Below are 22,261 nucleotides of genomic sequence, written 5' to 3' on the forward strand. Positions count from 1 at the left end.
CCCTTCTCCTCCTGCTTTCAACCTTTCCCAGCATCAGGGTCTTTTCCAGTGAGTTGGCTCTTTGCATCAGGTGACCAAAGTATTAAAGCTTCAGCTTCAGCATCAATCCTCCAATGAATATTCAGGATTGATTTCCTTTAGGATTGACAGGATTGATCTCCTTGCTGTCCAGGGGACTCTCAAGAGTCTTCTCCAGCACCACAGTTCAAAGGCATCAATTCTTTGGTGCTCAGCCTTTTTTTTTTGTCTAGCTCTCTACTCTGTCCATTTGTCCCACCCTCTAAAGTGGAAAGAACTTTTTAAAAAAATGAGAAAATACTTAGTAGACACTTCACAAAAGAAACTGTACGAATGACCAGAAAGCAGATGAAAACGGGCTTAGCATCATTTGTCATCAGGAAAATGCAAATTAATACCATAGTCAGACACCATTTCACATCCAGTAGAATAGCTAAGAAGCCTGACAACAGAATATTGGCAAGAATGTGGAACAACTAGAATTCCCTTACATTTCTGTTAGGAATGTAAAATGGCATAACCACTTTGGAAGTCTGACATTTTCTTATAAAATTAAATATTAGTTCAGTTCAGTCACTCAGTCGTGTCTGACTCTTCGTGACCCCATGAATTGCAGCACGCCAGGCCTCCCTGTCCATCACCAACTCCCGGAGTTCACTCAAACTCACGTCCATCAAGTTGGTGATGCCATCCAGCCATCTCATCCTCTGTTGTCCTCTTCTCCTCCTGCACCCAATCCCTCCCAACATCAGGGTCTTTTCCAATGAGTCAATTCTTCACATCAGGTGGCCAAAGTATTGGAGTTTCTGCTTCAGCATCAGTCCTTCCAATGAACACTCAGGACTGATCTCCTTTAGGATGGACTGGTTGGATCTCCTTGCAGTCCAAGGGACTCTCAAGAGTCTTCTCCAACACCACAGTTCAAAAGCATCAATTCTTCGGCACTCAGCTTTCTTCACAGTCCAACTCTCACATCCATACCTGACCACTGGAAAAACCATATAGCCTTGACTAGATGGACCTTTGTTGGCAAAGTAATGTCTCTGCTTTTGAATATGCTATCTAGGTTGGTCATAACTTTCCTTCCAAGGACTAAGCGTCTTTTAATTTCATGGCTGCAGTCACCATCTGCAGTGATTTTGGAGCCCCAAAAAACAAAGTCTGACACTGTTTCCACTGTTTGCCCATCTATTTCCCATGAAGTGATGGGACCGGATGCCATGATCTTCGTTTTCTGAATGTTGAGCTTTAAGCCAACTTTCTCACTCTCCATTTTCACTTCCATCAAGAGGCTTTTTAGTTCCTCTTCACTTTCTGCCATAAGGGTGGTGTCATCTGCATATCTGAGGTTATTGATATTTCTCCTGGCGATCTTGATTCCAGCTTGTGCTTCTTCCAGCCCAGCGTTTCTCATATTGTACTCTCCATATAAGTTAAATAAGCAGGGTGACAATATATAGCCTTGACGTACTCCTTTTCCTATTTGGAACCAGTCTGTTGTTCCATGTCCAGTATGACTCAGCAATTCCACTCCTAGTAATTATCCAAGAGAAATGAAAACATTTCCACAAAAACACCTGTATAAGAATGTTTATAGAAGTTTTATTCATAATGGTAAAAAACTGAAAACAATTCAAATATTCAACAAAAGTATCAAGCAAGCGACTTTCCTGGTGGTCCAGTGGTTAAGAATCCACCTTACAATTCAGGGGATACTGGTTCAATCCCTGGTCCAGGAAGAACCCATATGCCATGGGGCAACTAAGCCCATGCACCACAACAACTGAGCCTGCATTCTGGAGCATGCAAGCCACAACTGCTGAGCCCACATGCAGCAACTGCTGAGGCCCACACACCCTGGAGCCCATGATCTGCAACAAGAAAAGCCACTGCAATGAGAAACCCATACAGTGCAACTAGAGAAAGCCCCTGCACAGCAACAAAGACTCAGTGCAGCCAAAAATAAATAAATAAATAAATATTTTTAAATCAAACAAAAATATATAAACAAATTATAGCATAGTCTGTGGTAATAAGACTCAGAGCAGTGGTTGCCTAAGGGAGGTAGGGATTGTCTGGAGAGAAAGAGAAAGGATATGTCTAGCATAATGGAAGTGTTCTTTATCTTGATTAGGCTATTGTTTACCTTGATGTATTGGTTACATAAACATATACATTTATCAAAATGCATTTGTACATTTAAGAGAAATTTCACTGTAGGTAAATTTTACCTCCAAAAAAGAAGTAAAAAACCTTATATAATTAAAGAAATGATTATTTATATAGTCAATACTATAAGTGTGTGTGTATGTGTGTATAATTTTTTTATATTATATAACTAACACTTGAGTGCATGTTTTAATATTTTTTCAACAAGCATCTGTTGTGTATTTACTGTTGGTCAGCCATTGTGATAGTTGCTGGGGATGTAAAGGTAAGAGAAAGTAACTGGACTTAAAGAAGGCATGGCTGGAGTAATAAAAATATGTGAAAAAAGTGCTAATATAAACTGGATGCTGTTTATGAGGTGAGTGCAAAGGAGGGAGAAAGTGATTGTGATTTGGTGGGCTTGGAGAGATGTGACCAAAAAGTGAATAAACTTTTGCAAGGGAAGAAAGACTTCCACAGAGGCATGAGTCTGCATGACGTGTTTGCAGAATTTTAATCGGTCCAATGTGACTACAGTAATGAGAGATGATATCATGATGGGGGACAGTATACTTAATGATGGGACCAGATTGTACAGGATCATTAAATGCCATACTAAGGAGTTTAGATTTATAGGCAATAAGGGATCACTAAGATTTTAGACAAGAGTGACATCAATTCCATGTTTTAAAGAATATATCTGGTGGTTGTAAAGAATTGTTAAAGTTGGGGAGAGATTAGAGGCAGAATAAACAGGAAGGGATTGTAAGAATCCAATGGTGGTTTATTTTTTTTTAGTACTTATTCACTAGGATTTGTGATTAAGCATTTCTAAACATTTAGCTGTTCTTTTCTGTTTTTCTTTAAAATTAACAATAGAAATCCAGAAACTTTTTGGACCACCACAGGAATGTTTCCCCAAGAGTTCATTATATGTTTTCACAAGCATGTGAGGATTGAAAAGCTTGTAATCCAGAGTTACTTTGGTAAGCATGATATTTTCATTTCATTTCATTAATTTTCATCTTTCAGTTTTTCCATAGGCAGAATGCACATATGTAAACTTTTGGCAAAACACTGATTTTTTTTACAGCATGGAATCAAGTTTTATTGCTGGGGTTGATGGGTGGAGAGTATGGGTTAACTGTCTCGAGCACAGTTAGCTTCTCTGAAACTGCGAATTTGAAACCCTTCCAAAGTACGTAATAATTTCCATGCAGTTTTCTACGTGAAAGCCTTTGGCAAAAGACCCTGTGATGAATTTAAGAAGCCAGCTTGCCAGAACGCTAGGTTTCTTCACATCTTTATTCCAGATTTTTTTGGCTAGGGGTTCTCTGTCAAATTCTTTCGGAAAATCTGACAACCCTGATTATTTACATTTGGTAACTTTGATTCTTTTATTAATGTGGCCATTTTCTGAGGGATTTAGGAAGAATATCTTCCACTAAAACTAGGATGGAAGATATTCTTCCACTAGGATGGAAGACTATCTTCCATCCTAATCGTGTTTTATGTTTTTTTTAAGGACAGAGTATATCAGGCAAAATCATGGTAGGAAACAGGATACATCCCAGGTGGCTCAAATGAAGAAACATTATTGATGGGACCACTTATACAGAATTATGGCCTGGGTTAAGGGAACAAGCTAGGGATGCTGAGACACCCAGAAACTGGCTATAGCAGTAAGCCATTACCTCCCTGGGCCAAAGGAGGAAAATAGTATTTGCTGGAGAAGGAAATGGCAACCCACTCCAGTGTTCTTGCCTGGAGAATGCCAGGGATGGGGGAGCCTGGTGGGCTGCCGTCTGTGGGGTCGCACAGAGTTGGACACGACTGAAGCGATTTAGCAGCAGCAGCAAGGAGAACTGGAGCGTGTACAAAAGGGCCCTGCCCAATAGGAGCTGTAACCAGGGAGGAGCATAACCACTGCCAAAGACAGGACACTGAAGCAGGAAGGGAGTAGAGAAAACACAACCTGCTTTCAGTTCCCTGCTGCCCTTCAGTTTCTTCCCAGTCCCTACCGTTGGCCAGATCCAGTCAGTAGGCAGTGGGAAAGTAAGTCCAGGAGGTTCGGTCCCCAGGGGTCCTCCCTCAGGGTGCAGAGCAGAGAAGAATGGATTTGGAGCGAAGGGAACTGCTTTAGGGGTAAAGGAGAAAAGAAAACCAATGCAGAAGGAAGATGATGCATTCTCTCTTCTCTCATTAATTATGAAGGCTCTGGAGTTGGACCTAAACTTTGAATTCTAGTTCTGCAACTTACTAGCTCTGTAGCATTGAACATTTTGCTTGACTTCTGTAAGTTGTCTGATTTCTTTAAGCCTGTTTTCTCAGCATTAAAGCAGGTTAATAATACCTTTCTCCTAAGGTTGACGTCAAGAGTGAATGAATATGTCTGACATAGTAGTTTCTGCATAAAGTTTTATGATCAAGACCACTAATAGTGTTATTTACCAGTGTACCAAAAAAAAAAGAAAGAAAGAAACAAAAACAAACCAGATGGTACCAAACTCAAAAAGGCTCTGTTAGCTTTGTGTTATATGCTTGCAAACACTTGTAACAGTTACCCAGACTGTACTTTACCATAGGGATTTATGGAAAAACGGTGAGTGATTTTCCTGATCCCAGTACTTTGTGCATTCCCACTAATGCCTGCCGGTCTTAGACAGAGGGAAAAAGAAATCAAGAGACAGCAACATAGAATTACAGAGATAATTAACACTTTATTTTTGTTTATTTACAATGTCAGTGCGGACCTTGAGGATTGAAAAGAGTACTTCTAAAGAGCCAGTTGATTTTGAGCAATGGATTGAAAGAGGTATGTGCTTGGTTCACCAGCATTATTTTGATCATGAGAGGGTAGAGAATTGTGTTTTACTCTATATTTCCAGTTGTGCTTCATTTTGGTGAAAAAAGGTGGCCTGAATGATTCTTTTGACATATTTAGATAAACCTAGAAAAACTCAAATTTGAATACTAAGATGATTCTTCACTTCCTGGTTATGTAATTGTTAACATGTTACTTAATTTTTCTGAGTTTCAGAATCCTTATCTGAAAAATAGAGATGATATCACCATTTAAAGTTTTTGTGAACACAGTGTCTGGCATATGGTAGACAAGCAATAAATATTAGTTTTTAATCTTTCCTTCCTTCCTGATTAGTGGTATTATTTAAATATTATTGGCAGAATTGGTAGCCTCTCATAAAAGACAGCATGTTGCCTTCATGTGTCTATCTGTTCCTTCCCAAAATACCATGAAAATAATAATAAAGGAGTAAAATGAGTCATAAACCTACAGGGGCAAAAAATAAAAATAAACAGGGAACCAGGAATTCAGAACAGATGTGTGAGGTCAATATATGGAAGAAAGGAAGCAGTTGGAGGAGTAGTAACTTCTGTAGCAGAATTGAGTAGATTATAACCTCAGTACCTGGCAAGGAAGTTTATCTAATAGAATCTCAGGAACTTGAAGGCAAAGGTACCATGAAAAGTTTGAATGAGGCATGGACAAGAAAAGTGATTGGTGGAACATCTATTTACAAAGTATAAAAGACTTTAGGTACCTTCCTCCCACAAACTACTCCCAAGAGTGACTAGGAACTTTGAATGTTGAGCCTCAGGACTCAGGGAGACCAGTCATAGTAAAGAGAATGAGTGAGACATGGAGTGGAAAACAGGGGATTGAAGTGGAAACCTATATAATAAATAGTGGGAACTCGAGCCTCCTTCCTATGGTCTGCCCAGCAACCAGAAATACAGCCCCAGCCAGGAGATTGGAGGATTCATCTTTGGAGAAACTGAATGGTCCCAAAAGATGTGTGGATACAGAATAAGGCTCGTTCATTCCTGGTCACCCTATGGAAATCTGGTAGTCAGTGAGTCTGGCTCATGTACTGTTTTCCAGTGATCTATTCATAAGTAACAAAACATAGCCCCAAATCACCAAACATACGGTAAAGACCTAAATATAATCAGGCCTTTACTTCTAACTCCATCTGTAGGAAAAGAGGGTAGAAAACAAATGAAATCACAAGGGGGCACTATGAGAAAATGTGGGACATTTTATGATACAACTGACGTGGTCTCTTCAGTAAGTCAATGGTGTGGGGGGAAAATGTGTGTGTGGGAGACAAAGAAGTTCAAGATTAAAAGAGGCTTAATTCTGGTTTGAATAAACCAACCATAAAAAGACATTTAAGGGGACAATGGGGACCTTTGATGGGGTAGGAAATAGCAACCCACTCCAGTATTCTTGCTTGGAAAATTCCATGGACAGAGGAGCCTAGCAGGCTACAGTCCGTGGGGTTGTGAAGTATCGAAAACAACTGAGTGACTGAGCAGGCACGCATGGGGACCTTTAAATATATACTAGGTATATGATATTAAACAACAGAATGGGAAAGACTAGGGATCTCTACAAGAAATCAGAGATACCAAAGGAACATTTCATGCAAAGATGGGCTCAATAAAGGACAGAAATGGTATGGACCTAACAGAAGCAGAAGATATTAAGAAGAGATGGCAAGAATACACAGAAGAACTGTACAAAAAAGATCTTCATGACCCAGATAATCACGATGGTGTGATTACTGACCTAGAGCCAGACATCCTGGAATGTGAAGTCAAGTGGGCCTTAGAAAGCATCACTATGAACAAAGCTAGTGGAGGTGATGAAATTCCAGTTGAGCTATTCCAAATCCTGAAAGATGATGCTGTGAAAGTGCTGCACTCAATATGCCAGCAAATTTGGAAAACTCAGCAGTGGCCACAGGACTGGGAAAGGTCAGTTTTCATTCCAATCCCAAAGAAAGGCAATGCCAAAGAATGCTCCAACTACCGCACAATTGCACTCATCTCACATGCTAGTAAAGTAATGCTCAAAATTCTCCAAGCCAGGCTTCAGCAATATGTGAACCGTGAACTTGCCGATGTTCAAGCTGGTTTTAGAAAAGGCAGAGGAACCAGAGATCAAATTGCCAACATCCGCTGGATCATGGAAAAAGCAAGAGAGTTCCAGAAAAACATCTATTTCTGCTTTATTGACTATGCCAAAGCCTTTGACTGTGTGGATCACAATAAACTGTGGAAAATTCTGAAAGAGCTGGGAATACCAGACCACCTGATCTGCCTGTTGAGAAATTTGTATGCAGGTCAGGAAGCAACAGTTAGAACTGGACATGGAACAACAGACTGGTTCCAAATAGGAAAAGGAGTTCATCTAGGCTGTATATTGTCACCCTGTTTATTTAACTTATATGCAGAGTACATCATGAGAAACGCTGGACTGGAAGAAACACAAACTGGAATCAAGATTGCCGGGAAAAATATCAATAACCTCAGATGTGCAGGTGACACCACCCTTATGGCAGAAAGTAAAGAGGAACTAAAAAGCCTCTTGATGAAAGTGAAAGAGGAGAGTGAAAAAGTTGGCTTAAAGCTCAACATTCAGAAAACGAAGATCATGGCATCCGGTCCCATCACTTCATGGGAAATAGATGGGGAAACAGTGTCAGACTTTATTTTTCTGGGCTCCGAAATCACTGCAGATGGTGACTGCAGCCATGAAATTAAAAGACACTTACTCCTTGGAAGGAAAGTTATGACCAACCTAGATAGCATATACAAAAGCAGAGACATTACTTTGCCAACAAAGGTTCGTCTAGTCAAGGCTATGGTTTTTCCTGTGATCAAGTATGGATGTGAGAGTTGGACTGTGAAGAAGGCTGAGCGCCGAAGAATTGATGCTTTTGAACTGTGGTGTTGGAGAAGACTCTTGAGAGTCCCTTGGACTGCAAGGAGATCCAACCAGTCCATTCTGAAGGAGATCAGCCCTGGTATTTCTTTGGAAGGAATGATGCTAAGGCTGAAACTCCAGTACTTTGGCCACCTGAAGCGAAGAGTTGACTCGTTGGAAAAGACTCTGATGCTGGGAGGGATTGGGGGCAAGAGGAGAAGGGGACGGCAGAGGATGAGATGGCTGGATGGCATCACTGACTCGATGGACGTGAATCTGAGTGAACTCTGGGAGTTGGTGATGGACAGGGAGGCCTGGCATGCTGCGATTCATGGGGTTGCAAAGAGTCGGACACGACTGAGCGACTAATCTGATCTGATCTGATCTGATCTCTGATATGATTATTAAAGCATTTTTAAATTGTCATATGATAGTGGCATTGTAGTTACAAAAGAAAACATTCTTTAGAGATGGATAATCAAATATTTAAAGGTGAAATACCATGATGTCTCAAACTTTCTTTAAAATACCTTGGCAAAAAAAATTAGATAAACCAAGTATGGTGAAATGCTAATAATTGTGAATTCAAGACAGTGGGTATATAGAGTGATATCCTGTCTTTTTATGTATATTTGAGATTTTTCAATTTTTCATAATTAAAACTAAGCAAATGAAAGAAGAAGTTACTAATTTCTAGTGGAGGAGGAGTTGTATAAGAAAGAAAATGTGTCATAATTTATTACTTATTTCAGCAGTAAATAACATATAGACAATGATGTAGCCATCAAGTATTGATTTCAAAATTGAGAGGATGGCAGGAAGGAAAATTTGTAGGAAGAGGAGGAAGAGAATACTGGTCCAAGAGATATAAATTTTCACCTACTATAATATAAAGTCAGTAAAAAATGGATAAATCAAGAAAAGGATCATGAAATATAATTCCAGAAAAAATAACTTAAATATTTACCTCTGGGGAACAGGATTGGAGGAAACGGGGTCAAGCAGGGGACTGCTATTTTGTATTACCTCAGAGAAAGGTTAGGAAACAGAAAGAGTCATCCATAATCTTACTTCCCAGAGACTTCCCTTTTTGTACTGTCTGCCTTTTAAAATTAGGTACACTGTTTTGATATTAGAGCTTCCCTGGTAGCTCAGGTGGTAAAGAATCCACCAGGAGTCCCTGGTTCAATTCCTGGGTTAGGAAGATCAGCTGGAGAAGGGATGGGCTACCCACTCCAGTATTCTTGGGCTTCCCTGGTGGCTCAGCTGGTAAAGAATTCACCAGCAATGCAGGAGACCTGGGTTCAATCCCTGGGTTGGGAAGAGCCCCTGGAGAAGGGAAAGGCTACCCTCTCCAGTATTCTGGCCTGGAGAATTCCATGGACTGTATGGTCCATGGGGTCGCAAAGAGTCGGACACAACTGAGCAACTTTCACTTTTCACATTTTGATATAAGTAAAATTACTTTCTAAATAATATCAATATTATTTTTTTAAGTTGTGAATTTCTTTTTCAGAACTTTTTATTTTTTATTGGGGTGTAGCTGGTTAACAATGTTGTGGTAGTTTCAAGTGAACAGGGAAGGGACTCAGCCATACATACACATGCATCCCTTTTCCCCCAAACTGCCCTCCCATCCAGGCTGCCACATAACAATAATGTGAATATTATTATATCAGTGAAATATTTCATCTTTCCAAAAGAATGTTTGATATGATTAACTCATGACCAAATAAGTTAATCTGTCCTAAAATCACACTGGTACTAGTAAAGGTTTTCTGAAGCAGGGTACCAGAAAAGATCAATTCATGGGTGGTATAACTCAGCATCATAGTGAAACTTCATTGTGAGAAACTGAGCCCTAATCAGTACCCATGAGAATGGTGAGACAGCCTCTCAGGCCTGCAGTTACTGTTAGTAACTTGATCCTTTAAAAGGACTTTCATATTTTATTAATTCTTCACTTGATATTCCTTTACTATAATTTATATTTACTTTTATTTATACTCACTGAGATATTTTATAGCTCATATATAGTTTAGCTTTTATATCTTTTTATCAAATATCTCTATTTTTATATTGGATTTTATATACCAAAACACTGGTATATCTGGTCTAACTAAAATTTTATCAGATATCACGTTTTGCTGAAAATAAATTTCAATATATCCTGATGCAGTTTGAGCCCTACCTCAATTCTGTTAAATTTGTGTTTTAGATCTAGTACATACAGAGGGGCAGCTTCAAAATGAAGAAATTTTGGTAAGTAAATATACTTTGAAGATATATACATTATCTTTGGCCAGCACAATGTATTTAAATTTTAAACCTATCTCCATAATCATAAAATTACTAAATACCCTCGTAATATTGTAGGTTCTGTGTCTGACCAACCAATAGAGGCAGTTATTCTCAGAAATATTATGATCTAAATATAGCTTTCATAAGTTAGGCTCTTTTCTGTCATAGACAGGATGACAGCCAAGATAAAACAGAATTCACTTTTATTATTTTGTTTGTTCATTTATTTTGAAGTATTTATTTACTTTCATTTCATTCTGTAGTCCTTATGGAATAGGAATCAAAACAGGTCGAGATGCCAAAATTGGATGTTAATTTAAGCATGAAGGGACAGGGAGATTCAGATAAGGGAGCTGGAGCATAGGATCAGCAACAAATAAGCCAAAGAGAGACGAGGTGAAAAGGGAACCAGCATTTTCTGACAGCATTCCACTGGGCTTTGCTTGTCAAGTGAGATGAATGGCCGCTGCCGGGGAAGCTGCTGCCTCATCACGAGTTCCTCTGTCCCCAACTTGTCAGGCCCTGGTTTTAGACAAACACAAACAGTTAAACAACCGAGAATGTGTTTAAGGTAGTAGTGCTTATTAAGATTTCTCTCTATAAGGGTTAAAGAGGTACCTTGTCCGTTAAGTTTCATTCTTCACAATTTACTGGCAGCTGCTATGAAATCAGTGTTTCAAAAGATTCTGTAGTGTTTGGATCCTATTAATTGTCTTCTCTACCACCCAGTTGTCGTGCCCAGTGACTGGGGAGGCCATGCGTGCGTGTTAAGTCACTTCAGTCGCGTCCAGCTCTGTGCAACCCTATGGACTATAGACCCCGCCAGGCTCCGTGGTCCATGGGGATTCTCTAGGCAAGACTACTAGAGTGGGTTGCTATGCCCTCCTCCAGGGGATCTTCCCGACCCAGGGATCAAACCCGTGTCTCTTATGTCTGCTTGCATGGCACTCGGGTTCTTTACCACTAGCACCAGCTGGGAAGCCCAAGGAGGCCAGTAGGGAACAGAAAAATGATTAATTAGATTGAATTTTATCTTCCTGTTTTTCTCCATATTGTTTCATTGATTATGGTTAGTAAGCGTCTGCTAAGGATTTTGTTTCAGGAGTCATTGTGTGTCAGGGAGGGTGGCAGCATCATAGAACTTTTGGAGAAGAGTAAGGGGGAATGGAGCCTTCCCTGGGGGCTCAGTGGTCAAGAATGCACCTGCAATGCAGGAAAGGCAGATTCGATCCCTGGGTCAGGAAGATCCCCTGGAGAAGAAAATGGCAACCCACTGCAGTATTCTTGCCTGGGAAATCCCATGGACAGAGGAGCCTGGCGGGCTACAGTCCATGGGGGTCAAAAGAAGAGCTGGACATGACTTAGCAGCTAAACAGCAACAACGAGGGGAGAATGGAAGGCAGTATATCACCCATAGTTTAGCGCCCTGTCAAAACAGCCTTTGCTGTACTCATTTTCTTCTAATTGTCAACCACATGTGTTACATAGTTACAATAGTGTACATGAAAAACTTTGTGTTTTTTTTATTTAATGTTATATCAAATGCTTCATAATTATGATTTAAAAATTAAATGTATTCAGATAGAGGTTAACTGATTTCTTTTTTCCTCCCTCTGTCATTATAACTCCTACTACAGGGGACATCTTATGCCTGTTCCTGCTATCATGGTGTTCATGTTTTTAGTTATTTTCTAAAATTAAATTTCAAGAAATGGAAATACTGGGTCCATGGGTATAGACATATTTATAGTAGTGTAGTACCAGTAGTTTAGTCTCTAAGTTGTGTCCAACTCTTATGACCCCATGGACTGTAGCCTGCCAGGCACCTCTGTCCATGGGATTCTCCAGGCAAGAATGCTGGAGTGGATTGCCATTTCCTTCTCCAGGGGAATCTTCCTGACCTAGGAATTGAACCCAGGTCTTCTGCACTGCAGGCAGATCCTTTACCAACTGAGCTACGAGGGAAGCCTATAGACATATTTATAGCTTCTTACATATATTGCCAAATTGCTTTTCAGAGAAAATATATAAATATAAAAGTATAATAATGTTTTAGGGTAGTGTATTTTGAGGCATCATCCAACAAATGAAATCTTTTATCATGAAAAATACTTTAAAAATTAATCAGAATTGTACAGTGCAGTTTTTTGCTCCACCTGCATTCTTCCTCAAACCAAGGCTGATGTTTGGCTATTACATATCAGAACAGCCATATTGTTATATGTGGCTGGCTTCTCTTCTGAACATTATATCTTATAAATCATTATATACTTATAATATCATTCTTGTGTCAAACCCTTTCATCTGCTAACTGCTTGTTTAGCAGTTAACTAGAATTGCTAAATCATCTGTATTTATTTTTTCCCTTACAGGCACGTGATGGCCACGTCACTTACTTGAGATTCATTATTGTGTCAGCCTTTGATCATTTTGCATCTGTGCATAGTGTTTCTGCGGAGGGAGTAGCAGTCTCAAATCTTTCTTAGTAATTATAATATACCCATGCACTATTTTTTAACAGTATATTTATTTAAACATGAAGTTGTCATTATTAAAGGAATTTGTATCAGTCTGTTTCAGTTTTATCTTTCCCTTCAGCATTTTCTAGGAATTTGGTTCATCAGACAGCAGTGATGACCAACATGTAGGTCATAAGAAAGTGTTTGCAAAAAAAGAAAGCTTTTGTTTCAGTGTACAGCTTAACCAAGTACATGACTACATGGAAACAACTGGCATACACTGTGACTCCACAGCATCTAACATACTACCCTTTGGCTATCAGTGCATTAATTTTTAAATTTACTGATTGATGTAAAGGGCTAAATGAAAAATATGGACACTAAACAACATACAAGTTCAAAAAAGAGAAAACATTTATGGGAACATTTCCTTGAGGTCATGGAATTTGAGTTGGGCCCTGTAGGACAAATCATTTTATTTTTTTTCTTTTAATTTTATTTTCTCTTGATTTGAAGACTTCAGAGAAGAGTTAGGAAACATAATCTTATTTCCCCAAGGCAACCATTATTGATATTATTTGATTTGTTTTTTTTACATTTTGAGGAGGTAAGAAACAAGATAGGACATTGTGTGGAGATACAAGACATCTCTGAATGTATCTTTTATACAACTTGAAATAAAAATGTAAATAATATAGCCAAAAGTTAAAATGACAAAGCAATTCTAAAATGTTGGAAATAAATAGAAAGGCATTAACCTACATTTATTACAATTGATTGACTCAGAAAAAAAATGGCATTGGAATATAGTATTTTATCTGTGCAGCCCATATTAGTTTCCTATGGCTTCTGTAATACAGTACCACAAACTTGGTGGTTTAAAACAATAAAAAGTTATTCTCTCACTGTTCTGGAGACTAGAAGTCAGAAATAAAGGTATTGGCAGAGTTTGTTTCTATTGGAGTTTTTGAAGAAGATTATATTCTTTGCCTTTCTCTTAATTTCTGGTGTTGCTGGCAATCCTTGGTATTCCTTGACTTGTGGCACCATAGCTCCAGTTTCTGCCTCTATCATCATATGCCATTCTTTCTGTGTTTCTTTGTATCATCTTCCCTCAATGCATATATTTTTCTGTGTCTTCTCTTCTTATAAGGACAACATCATGTTGAACTAAAGACCCTTGCTGCTGCTGGTAAGTTGCTTCAGTCGTGTCTGACTCTGTGCGACCCCATAGATGGCAGCCCACCAGGCTCTGCCATCCCTGGGATTCTCCAGGCAAGAACACTGGAGTGGGCTGCCATTTCCCTCTCCAATGCAGGAAAGTGAAAAGTGAAAGTGAAGTCGCTCAGTCGTGTCTGACTCCCAGCAACCCCATGGACTTCAGCCTACCAGGCTCCTCCACCCATGGGATTTTCCAGGCAAGAGTACTGGAGTGGGGTGCCATTGCCTTCTCCAAAAGACCCTTACTCCAGTATTATCTTAACTAATTACATCTGCTGTGACTTTCCAATCAGATTGCTTTCACAGGTACCAGGGGGTTATAGACCTTTCAAAGCTCTTTTCTCTCTCCCACAATGACCAGCAGTGATGTTTTTCTACACAGTAACTACTTCATCATTTTGGGTCTGGGAGTGAGACTGATGATAACAGGTAGTAGAGCTCTCAGTCAATCCGAGGTAGACATATAGAAGGAGAGATAAATCTTCATTTAGTTTGGGAGTAGGGTGGGGGTTGCTGCATCACGCCACTTGCAGAATTTTAGTTCCCTGACCAGGGACCAAACCTGGGCACCCTTCAGTGGAAGGCCAGAGTCCTAACCTACTGGACTGTAGGGAGTTCACAAACCAATGATATTTTGGAGTTGCTTTTTACCCCAGCATAACCTGGCATATCCTGACTGATAATACAGACAAATGTAGAATATAGCTCATCCTAGAGGACAAGTGCGGAGAAGGCAATGGCACCCCACTCCAGTACTCTTGCCTGGAGAATCCCAGGGATGGGGGAGCTTGGTGGGCTGCTGTCTATGGGGTTGCACAGAGTCGGACACGACTGAAGCGACTTAGCAGCAGCAGCAGCAGCAGCAGCAGCAGCAGCAGCAGAGGACAAGTGACCTGGTTTCTTCGACAAGTCAGTGATGCAAAAAATGTTAATTAAGGAAGGGGGTCCACTCTAGATTGAAAGAGATATAAGAGGACCCCAAAATACATGCCTTGTATAAATCTTATTTGGATGCTAATATGAGCAAACTAATTGAAAAAAAAAAAGACATTTTAAAGATAATTGGGAAAATCTGCTTATGGATTGGGTAGTATTCATTTGCTTTTGCATGGATTAAGTGTGATCCTGGCTTTAAGATTATGTAAGAGAAGGCCCATATTTTTCAGAGATACATTTAGTAGATTCAGATACAAGTATGTAGGTTTATTACATGGTATCTGGGCTTTGCTTTAAAATAATTGAGCATTTTTTTTTATAGGAGAAAAGTTTAGTTGAAGCAAATGAGCAGTAAGTTGGTGGATCTGGGTTATGGATACACAGGGCTTCGTTGTACTAGTCTCTCTAATGTATGCTTGGAATTCTTCATAATAAACAAAAATAAATAATGCCACAGATGATATCTTTGTGCAAAAATCTTTGCCTACCCCTCAGATGATCTTTTTTTAGAAGAGATTCCCAGAAGGGAACTAGTCAAAGTTAAGAATAGTTCTAAGGGGCTTCCCTGGTGGCTCAGTGGTAAAGTATCCACCTGCAATGCAGGAGACCTGGGTTTGATCCCTGGGTTGGGAAGATCCCCTGGAGAAGGGAGTGGTAACCCACTCCAGTATTCTTGCCTGGAGAATCCCATGGACAGAAGGGCCTGCGGGTTACAGTCCGTAATGTTGCAAAGAGTCGGACATGAACTGAACTAAGAATGCATGCGTGCACTGGTGGTTCAGTGGTGAACAATCCACCTTGCAATGCAAGGGATACCAGTTCAATGCCTGGTCCAGGAAGATCCCACATGCTGAAGAGCAACTAAGCCCACTCCCCACAACTACTGAAGCCCCTTTCGCCTAGAGCCTGTGCTCCATAACAAGAGAAGCCACTGCAACGAGAAGACCACCCACTGCAATGAAGAGTAGCCCCTGCCTGTCATAACTAGAGAAAGCTCATGCGTAGCAACAAAAATCCACTACAGCAAAAATAATAAATGAATAAATCTTTTTTTTAAAGAAAAGTTTTAAGGCTTTAGATATTTTCTGATAATTTGCTTACCAAGATTTGTTGCACAGATTTACTCTTGGAAAGGTTACTTTTAGATAAATGGAGGAAGGTAGAAAAAGTACTTCAATAGTGACGTTGGTGCCATCAGAGACATGAAGGTGTATATACAGAGAGATGAATGTATATATCTGACTGGGGCAAAGAAGCCTGAAATGGTACATTACAGCCAGATCACAGAGAGCCTTTAATGCTTTCAGATATTTTCCTGATAATCCTGGAGCCATTTAAGGTTTTTGAAAAGGGAGGTAACCTAGAGCAATTGTGTTCATGTTCAATAAAATGAAACACTGAGGATCTTCTTTTTCCCAAACTTCCTAAACTGGAATGTCAATAAGTCTTCATTTAAGGAACACTGCATTAAGGCTTACAGATCACTGGAAGGGATTTCTAGAAGTTATCTGAATGATCTCTTTGGCACAGGCCTACTAAATGATCTTTAAGTCTTTTTTCTCTGTTTCTCTCCTGTGAATGCAGGGAAAGTATAGTGCTTGTAATACCACTTCATGATATTTGAAAACCGCATCCTTTAACCTTTATTTTCCTAGGCTTCAAAAACTCATTTTCACTTGAGAAAACCACTCTCTTGTCTCAAGCAGTAGATAGACCAATATGTGGCTTTATCTTTTCTGTTTTTCACTGCTGAACCCCACTGTAGGAAAGGGGCAATTGGCCAAGATGGCCAATTCAGGCTCTCTCACCCCATGTCCTCTTGCTCTCTCCCCACCTTTTGTAAATAATGACTTTACATGGTTATGTAACAGCTGCACACGTGCATATAAGCACCACCTGAAAAGCTGTTGAGTTGCGTTGCAGTGCATTAGCCACAAGAGAATAAAGCATGTCTGCCTTGATGCAAATGAAGCATGTCTGCAGTTCCTACAGCTCCTCGAATCTTCTTCCAGGTTCTTCTTATCTGCGTCCTAGCTCGCGCCTTGCCTAGCCTGGGTTCAGTGATCAGTGAGACAATTGGCAGAGTCGGCAGGGTTCCCAGCATGTAGGGGAGCCCGAGGCTCCAATGGAAGGAGGAAGCCAGTGGCCACCACATAGCACTTGGTACCCGGGGGCCGGGGTCCTTTGGCATGGGCCCCGGTGGAAGACTGGGAGGTGGTGGACAGGCCACTGGATAGCACTAAAAAAGCATTACAAGCAGTGAATTCCCATTTGCTGGACAAGGCAGCATGGACTGCTGCTGGCACCATAGTGTGGGTATTCCTGACTGCCCTGAAGGTGAATATGAATCGTGCCCTACATAATGCCATGCAGGTCCATAATGTGCAGAGACGCTTGGAAGAGCTAGAGCAATGTATATTGACATAAAGCAAGAAGGGCGTGGCCTTGAAGAACCCAGTGTTTCTGACAGTGAAGTGATAAGGGATAGTAATGATGAAGTTATGAGACTGAGAAATGTTATGAGACTGTGGGTTCCCGCTTTTTAGCAAGGCCTATTGTGCAGCAGGTAGGCTGTGAAGAAGGCTGAGCACTGAAGAATTGATGCTTTTGAACTGTGATGTGGGAGAAGACTCTTGAGAGTCCCTTGACTGCAAGGAGATCCAACCAATCCATTCTGAAGGAGATCACCCTGGGATTTCTTTGGAAGGAATGATGATAAAGCTGAAACTCCAGTACTTTGGCCACCTCATGTGAAGAGTTGATTCATTGGAAAAGACTCTGATGCTGGGAGGGATTGGGGGCAAGAGAAGAAGGGGACGACAGAGGATGAGATGGCTGGATGGCATCACTGACTCGATGGACGTGAGTCTGAGTGAACTCTGGGAGATGGTGATGGACAGGGAGGCCTGGCGTGCTGCGATTCATGGGGTTGCAAAGAGTCGGACACGACTGAGCGACTGATCTGATCTGATGGTGCAGCAGAAGGATGGGGCCAACAAGGCACAGAAGCCCCGGGAGGCCTCAGACATCAAGGAGGCCAAAGAGAAGAGGAGCGGCACTGACTCTGCAGCCAGGACAAAGTCCAGGAAGACCAGCTAGGAGCAAGGACCAACCCCGGTGGAGAAAATGAAGAAAGGAAAGAGGGAAAGTGAAACCACAGTGGAGAGTTTAGAGCTGGATCAGGGCCTGCTGAACCCACCCCTGCAGAGCCCCGAGTAGTCCACAAAGTCTGCAGACAGCCAGAAATGACACTCAGACAGCAAGTGAAGTGCAGGAAATACAAGGACCTGGGCTTCACGTGGTGGATGATGATGGGGAAACTATCCCAGTGCTTGGAGTCAGCCGGACATCTGCCCTCTCAGCTCCTACACTGGCCTGGCAGGTGGAGGAGCCTCCAGATGACAAGTGTTTTACAGGTGGTGTGCGAGACACCATTTTGAGCACTGTCTCATCCATCTCTTTTGGTTCCTTAACTGCTACCTCAATGGTGGCAAGCTTGGGAGAAGTAGAGGGACGGTGGCAGGCAAAGGGGATTAGAAGTGTGAAGACCCTGATTGGGGGGCTGGCTGGTAAAGGCCCCATCCGGGTTATGTGGATGAAAAAATGTGGGCTGATTTGTTGGCAGCGGGAGTTGACAGAAATAAAATTGATAAACAGCCCAATGCTCTGCTCCTAGAGCTATGGGAGGCAACTGAAACTGGAACAGCAGTTTGCCAAGTTTGGGAAGCGCCCACAGCAAGAGATACAAGCAGTTCAGTTAGAAGATTACATGGCACCCAAGGATGTTCCTTCAGAACTGTAAAGGCTGTGACCTTACTTTTGGAAACTGGATGGCTCCCTGTATGGAGGTATACAGTGAAGTCTGTGTCATTTGATGTGCTACTAACCTCTGATTCTCTTGCAGATTTAGAACAGTATGCAGCAGAGCTTATAAAGCATTTGGAATCATGTGGGCAGGCTGTGAACGCTGCAAAAATCTCTTTGAAGGGGTAGGCCCAACGCCTGTGGGAGGTTTTGCGGGTCTTTAATGAGAAACCCCTCAGGGATGGAGTTGCCCCTGTGGAGGCTGTCCTGCTTCTCGTCACTGCACCTAAACAGCTGCAAGTAACAACAGACATTTTGATAAAGCCTGGATACAGAACCAAAGGTAATATCCTGCTGCCAGCTCCAATTGGGATTTCACAAGGACGGATGGTGGACTTGACTCGGCCATGGAAGATAAAGGCACTTCACATGCATTGGATGGCTTTTCTAGCCCCATGGGGGCAAGGATTGCAACATGAGTTCCAGGTTGTACCCTGGGTGACGAGTGCCTGGCCCCTTTGTGTTCAAGTCACCTGTCCAGTACCTGGCGTTGGTTTTTTCTATGTACTGGGGAATGTAACTGTTGTTGTAGCATCTACTGCTGTTGCAGAATGGGGGTATGTAACTGTTTGTTGTAGCCTTTACTGCTGTTACAGGATGTAGTTCCACCGGACAGTGTTAGTCACCATGGGAATATCTCCAAAGGTGATCTGCGTTTAGATTGTAAGGCGAGAGGCCCTGAAGGAGTGGAATGTAGGGAAGGGGCAATTGGCCAAGATGGTGCTGGTCAGGCTGTCTCAGCCCATGTCCTCTCGCCCCACGTTTTGGAAATAATGACTTTACATAGTTATGTAACGGCTGAGGCCATTTATAACACTGTGCATGTGCATCATGACCTATATAAGCACCACCTGAAAAGCTGTTGAGTTGCGTTGTGGTGTGTTAGCACAAGGGGATAAAGCATGTCTGCTTTGCTGCTGTGAATAAAGAATGTTTGCAGTTTAAGAAAGTGTCTTAATGGTAGTAAGGAAGGAATATCAACAACCTCCTGTATGCAGATGATACCAGCCAACTCATTGGAAAATACTCTGAGGCTGGGAAAGTTAGAAGGCAGGAGGAGAAGGGGATGACAGAGGACAAGATGGTTGGATGGAATCACCGACTCAATGGACATGAATTTGAGCAATCTCTGGGAGATGGTGAAGGACACGGAGGCCTGACTGCAGTCCATGGGGTTGCAAAGAGCTGGACACGACTGAACAACTGAACAGCAGCAACAGCCACTGTAATGGCAGGAAGCAAAGAGGAACTAAAGAGCCTCTTGATGAAGGTGAAAGAGGAGAGTGAAAAAGCTGGCTTAAAACTCAACTTTCAAAAAACTAAGATCATGGCATCAGGTCCCATCACTTCATGGTCAATAGATGGTGAAAAAGTGGGAAAAGTGGCAGATTTTACTTTCTTGGGCTCCAAAGTCACTGCAGACAGTGACTGCAGCCGTGAAATTAAAAGAGGCTTGCTCCTTGGAAGGAAAGCTATGACGAAGCTAGACAGCATACTAAAGAGCAGAGACATCACTTTGCTCACAAAGGTCCAAATAGTCAAAGCTGTGATTTTTCAGGTAGTCAAAAATGGATGTGAGAGCTGGACCATAAAGAAGGCTGAGCACCAAAGAACTGATGCTTTGGAATCGTGGTGCTGGAGAAGACTTGAGAGTCCATTGGATAGCAAGGAGATCAAACTAGTCAATCCTAAAGGAAATCAATCCTGAACATTCATGAAGGACTGATGCTGAAGCCCCAAACTTTGGCCACCTGACGTGAAGACCCTCATGCTAGGAAGATTGAGGGCAGGAGGAGAAGGGGGCGATAAAGAGTAAGATCACAGACTGCCTATGTATGACATGAGTTTGAGCAAACTCAGGGAGATAGTGAAGGACAAGGAAGCCTGGCGTACTGCAGTCCATGGGGTCACAAAGAGTCTGACAAGACTTGGTGATCGAACAAGAAGTTCCTTATAGGTTCTATCTCCAAATACAGTCACATTGGGACTTATGGCTTCAACATCTGAAGGGGGTTGCACAATTAAGTTCAGGTGGTGAGAAGGCAGCCAAAGCAGTGTGACTGAAGGGGATTTCTAGGAGTCCCGTTGCAAAGGAAACAACAAACTTAATGAGAGCATTCAAGACAACTAATGTAAATCAAAGTTTCAGGCTGCCCTAGCCTACTACTCCTCCTTCTGTATTTATGTTTCAACCAACAACTAGCCCTATTAAAGAAGAGTAATCTGAAAAGTCCCAGAAGCGGATTGCTTTAGGTCTGGGTCTCTAGAAATAGAGCTTTAGAGAGGAATTCGATTTCCTGAGAGAGCACTCTCAGGAAGTGGGATAGATCATGGGAGAAAGTTAACCAAAGACGGTTTTGGTTGAAGTCTGGCCTCAGCCTGAGCCCACAAGGAGCTCTAGAGCGTGAATGACACCAGAGAGGTATGCTTCCCACCCTTGAGGCAAGGGACCAGGCCTTTGTGCTCTCAAATCCTTCAGTCAATGGCCATGGGCCACCCGCAGGGGAACATAACCTCTCAGGCATTGTTGAGTAAAGAAGCTTCTGTCACTTAGGGCAGTTCTCAGGAGAAGCAACACCTGAGCCATTAGCTGCCAATATCACAGTAGCTGGCATATAGATATATATATTTGGAAAAGAAATCTCGGCAGAACACCAATAACATTTATTACAGCAGGACTTCTCAAAGTGTGGTCCCTGGAACAGCAACCTCCTCCTTTTCTGAAACTTGTTAGAAATGCAAATTCCCTAGCCCAACTCCAGATCTATGGAATCAGAAACTCTGATGGTGTGACCCTTGAATCCGTATTTTGACAAGCCTTCCAGGTGTTTTTGATGCATATCTAAGTTTGGGGTCGCTAAGAGTCAGACACGACTGAGCGACTTCACTTTCACTTTTCACTTTCATGCATGGGAGAAGGAAATGGCGATCCACTCCAGTGTTCTTGCCTGGAGGATCCCAGGGATGGAGAAGCCTGGTGGGCTGCCGTCTATGGGGTCGCACAGAGTCGGACATGACTGAAGCGACTTAGCAGTAGCAGCAGCAGCAGTGCTCTAGGGACCTATGACTAGAAACTGTGAAACAAAAAGAGGGGAGGGGGCCAGAAAAATAAGGCAGTTACAGAGCATTCGTTGCAAGAGAACTTACACAAAGAATACATCAAGGATGGAGACCCATAGTTACCTCTCAAATAAGAAAAAAAGAACTCAAAAAAGAGATACAAAGATTTCAAGAAAAAAAGAAGTCACAGAAGATGGAAAGTGATCTGGCAGAGCTAAGAAAAGACATGGAAGAGAACAAGAAAATTGATTCAGAAGTGAAAGCCCTGTAAGAAGCAAAGAGATGATGATGGTAATTGTAGCCGTCAGTGTTCAATTAGGAAAACTGAAATCAGTCTAGATACAGAGTGAAAGCAGGGAGGGAAATAATGCATGGAATCTGTTACAAAGGTATTGAAATGGCTGGGAAAACAAAGAGAAGATAAAAGTGTCACCCAGAGTGGGAGCCCGTGGGCCACACTCACTGTTGACCAGTGGGAGCAGCATCACTGCATCTAAGTAGAAACCACTCTGCCATGGCT

The 22,261-nt window shown here is 41.7% G+C and overlaps 1 protein-coding gene across 7 annotated transcripts in view; it reads left to right on the forward strand.

Annotated features, from left to right (window-relative positions):
* The window catches only part of HSPB11 (heat shock protein family B (small) member 11), a 41,059-nt gene extending 21,433 nt beyond the window's left edge, over nt 1–19,626 (forward strand). For 4 of the 7 annotated variants that reach the window (XM_027537182.1, XM_027537178.1, XM_027537181.1 and 1 more), the window contains exons 4-7: nt 3,046–3,152; nt 4,913–4,981; nt 10,119–10,162; nt 12,574–13,565. In XM_027537182.1, coding sequence (XP_027392983.1) covers nt 3,046–3,152; nt 4,913–4,981; nt 10,119–10,162; nt 12,574–12,687 — 334 coding nt within the window. In that variant the 3' untranslated portion in view covers nt 12,688–13,565. Of the gene's footprint in view, nt 1–3,045; nt 3,153–4,912; nt 4,982–10,118; nt 10,163–12,573; nt 13,566–16,688; nt 16,722–18,721 lie in introns of those variants that run through there. The other 3 variants (XM_027537183.1, XM_027537179.1, XM_027537184.1) reach the window with 3 other exon arrangements.
* Nucleotides 19,627–22,261: the final 2,635 nt, after the last annotated feature.

This window comes from Bos indicus x Bos taurus, chromosome 3 (assembly GCF_003369695.1).
Source record: "Bos indicus x Bos taurus breed Angus x Brahman F1 hybrid chromosome 3, Bos_hybrid_MaternalHap_v2.0, whole genome shotgun sequence".
NCBI lineage: Eukaryota > Metazoa > Chordata > Mammalia > Artiodactyla > Bovidae > Bos > Bos indicus x Bos taurus.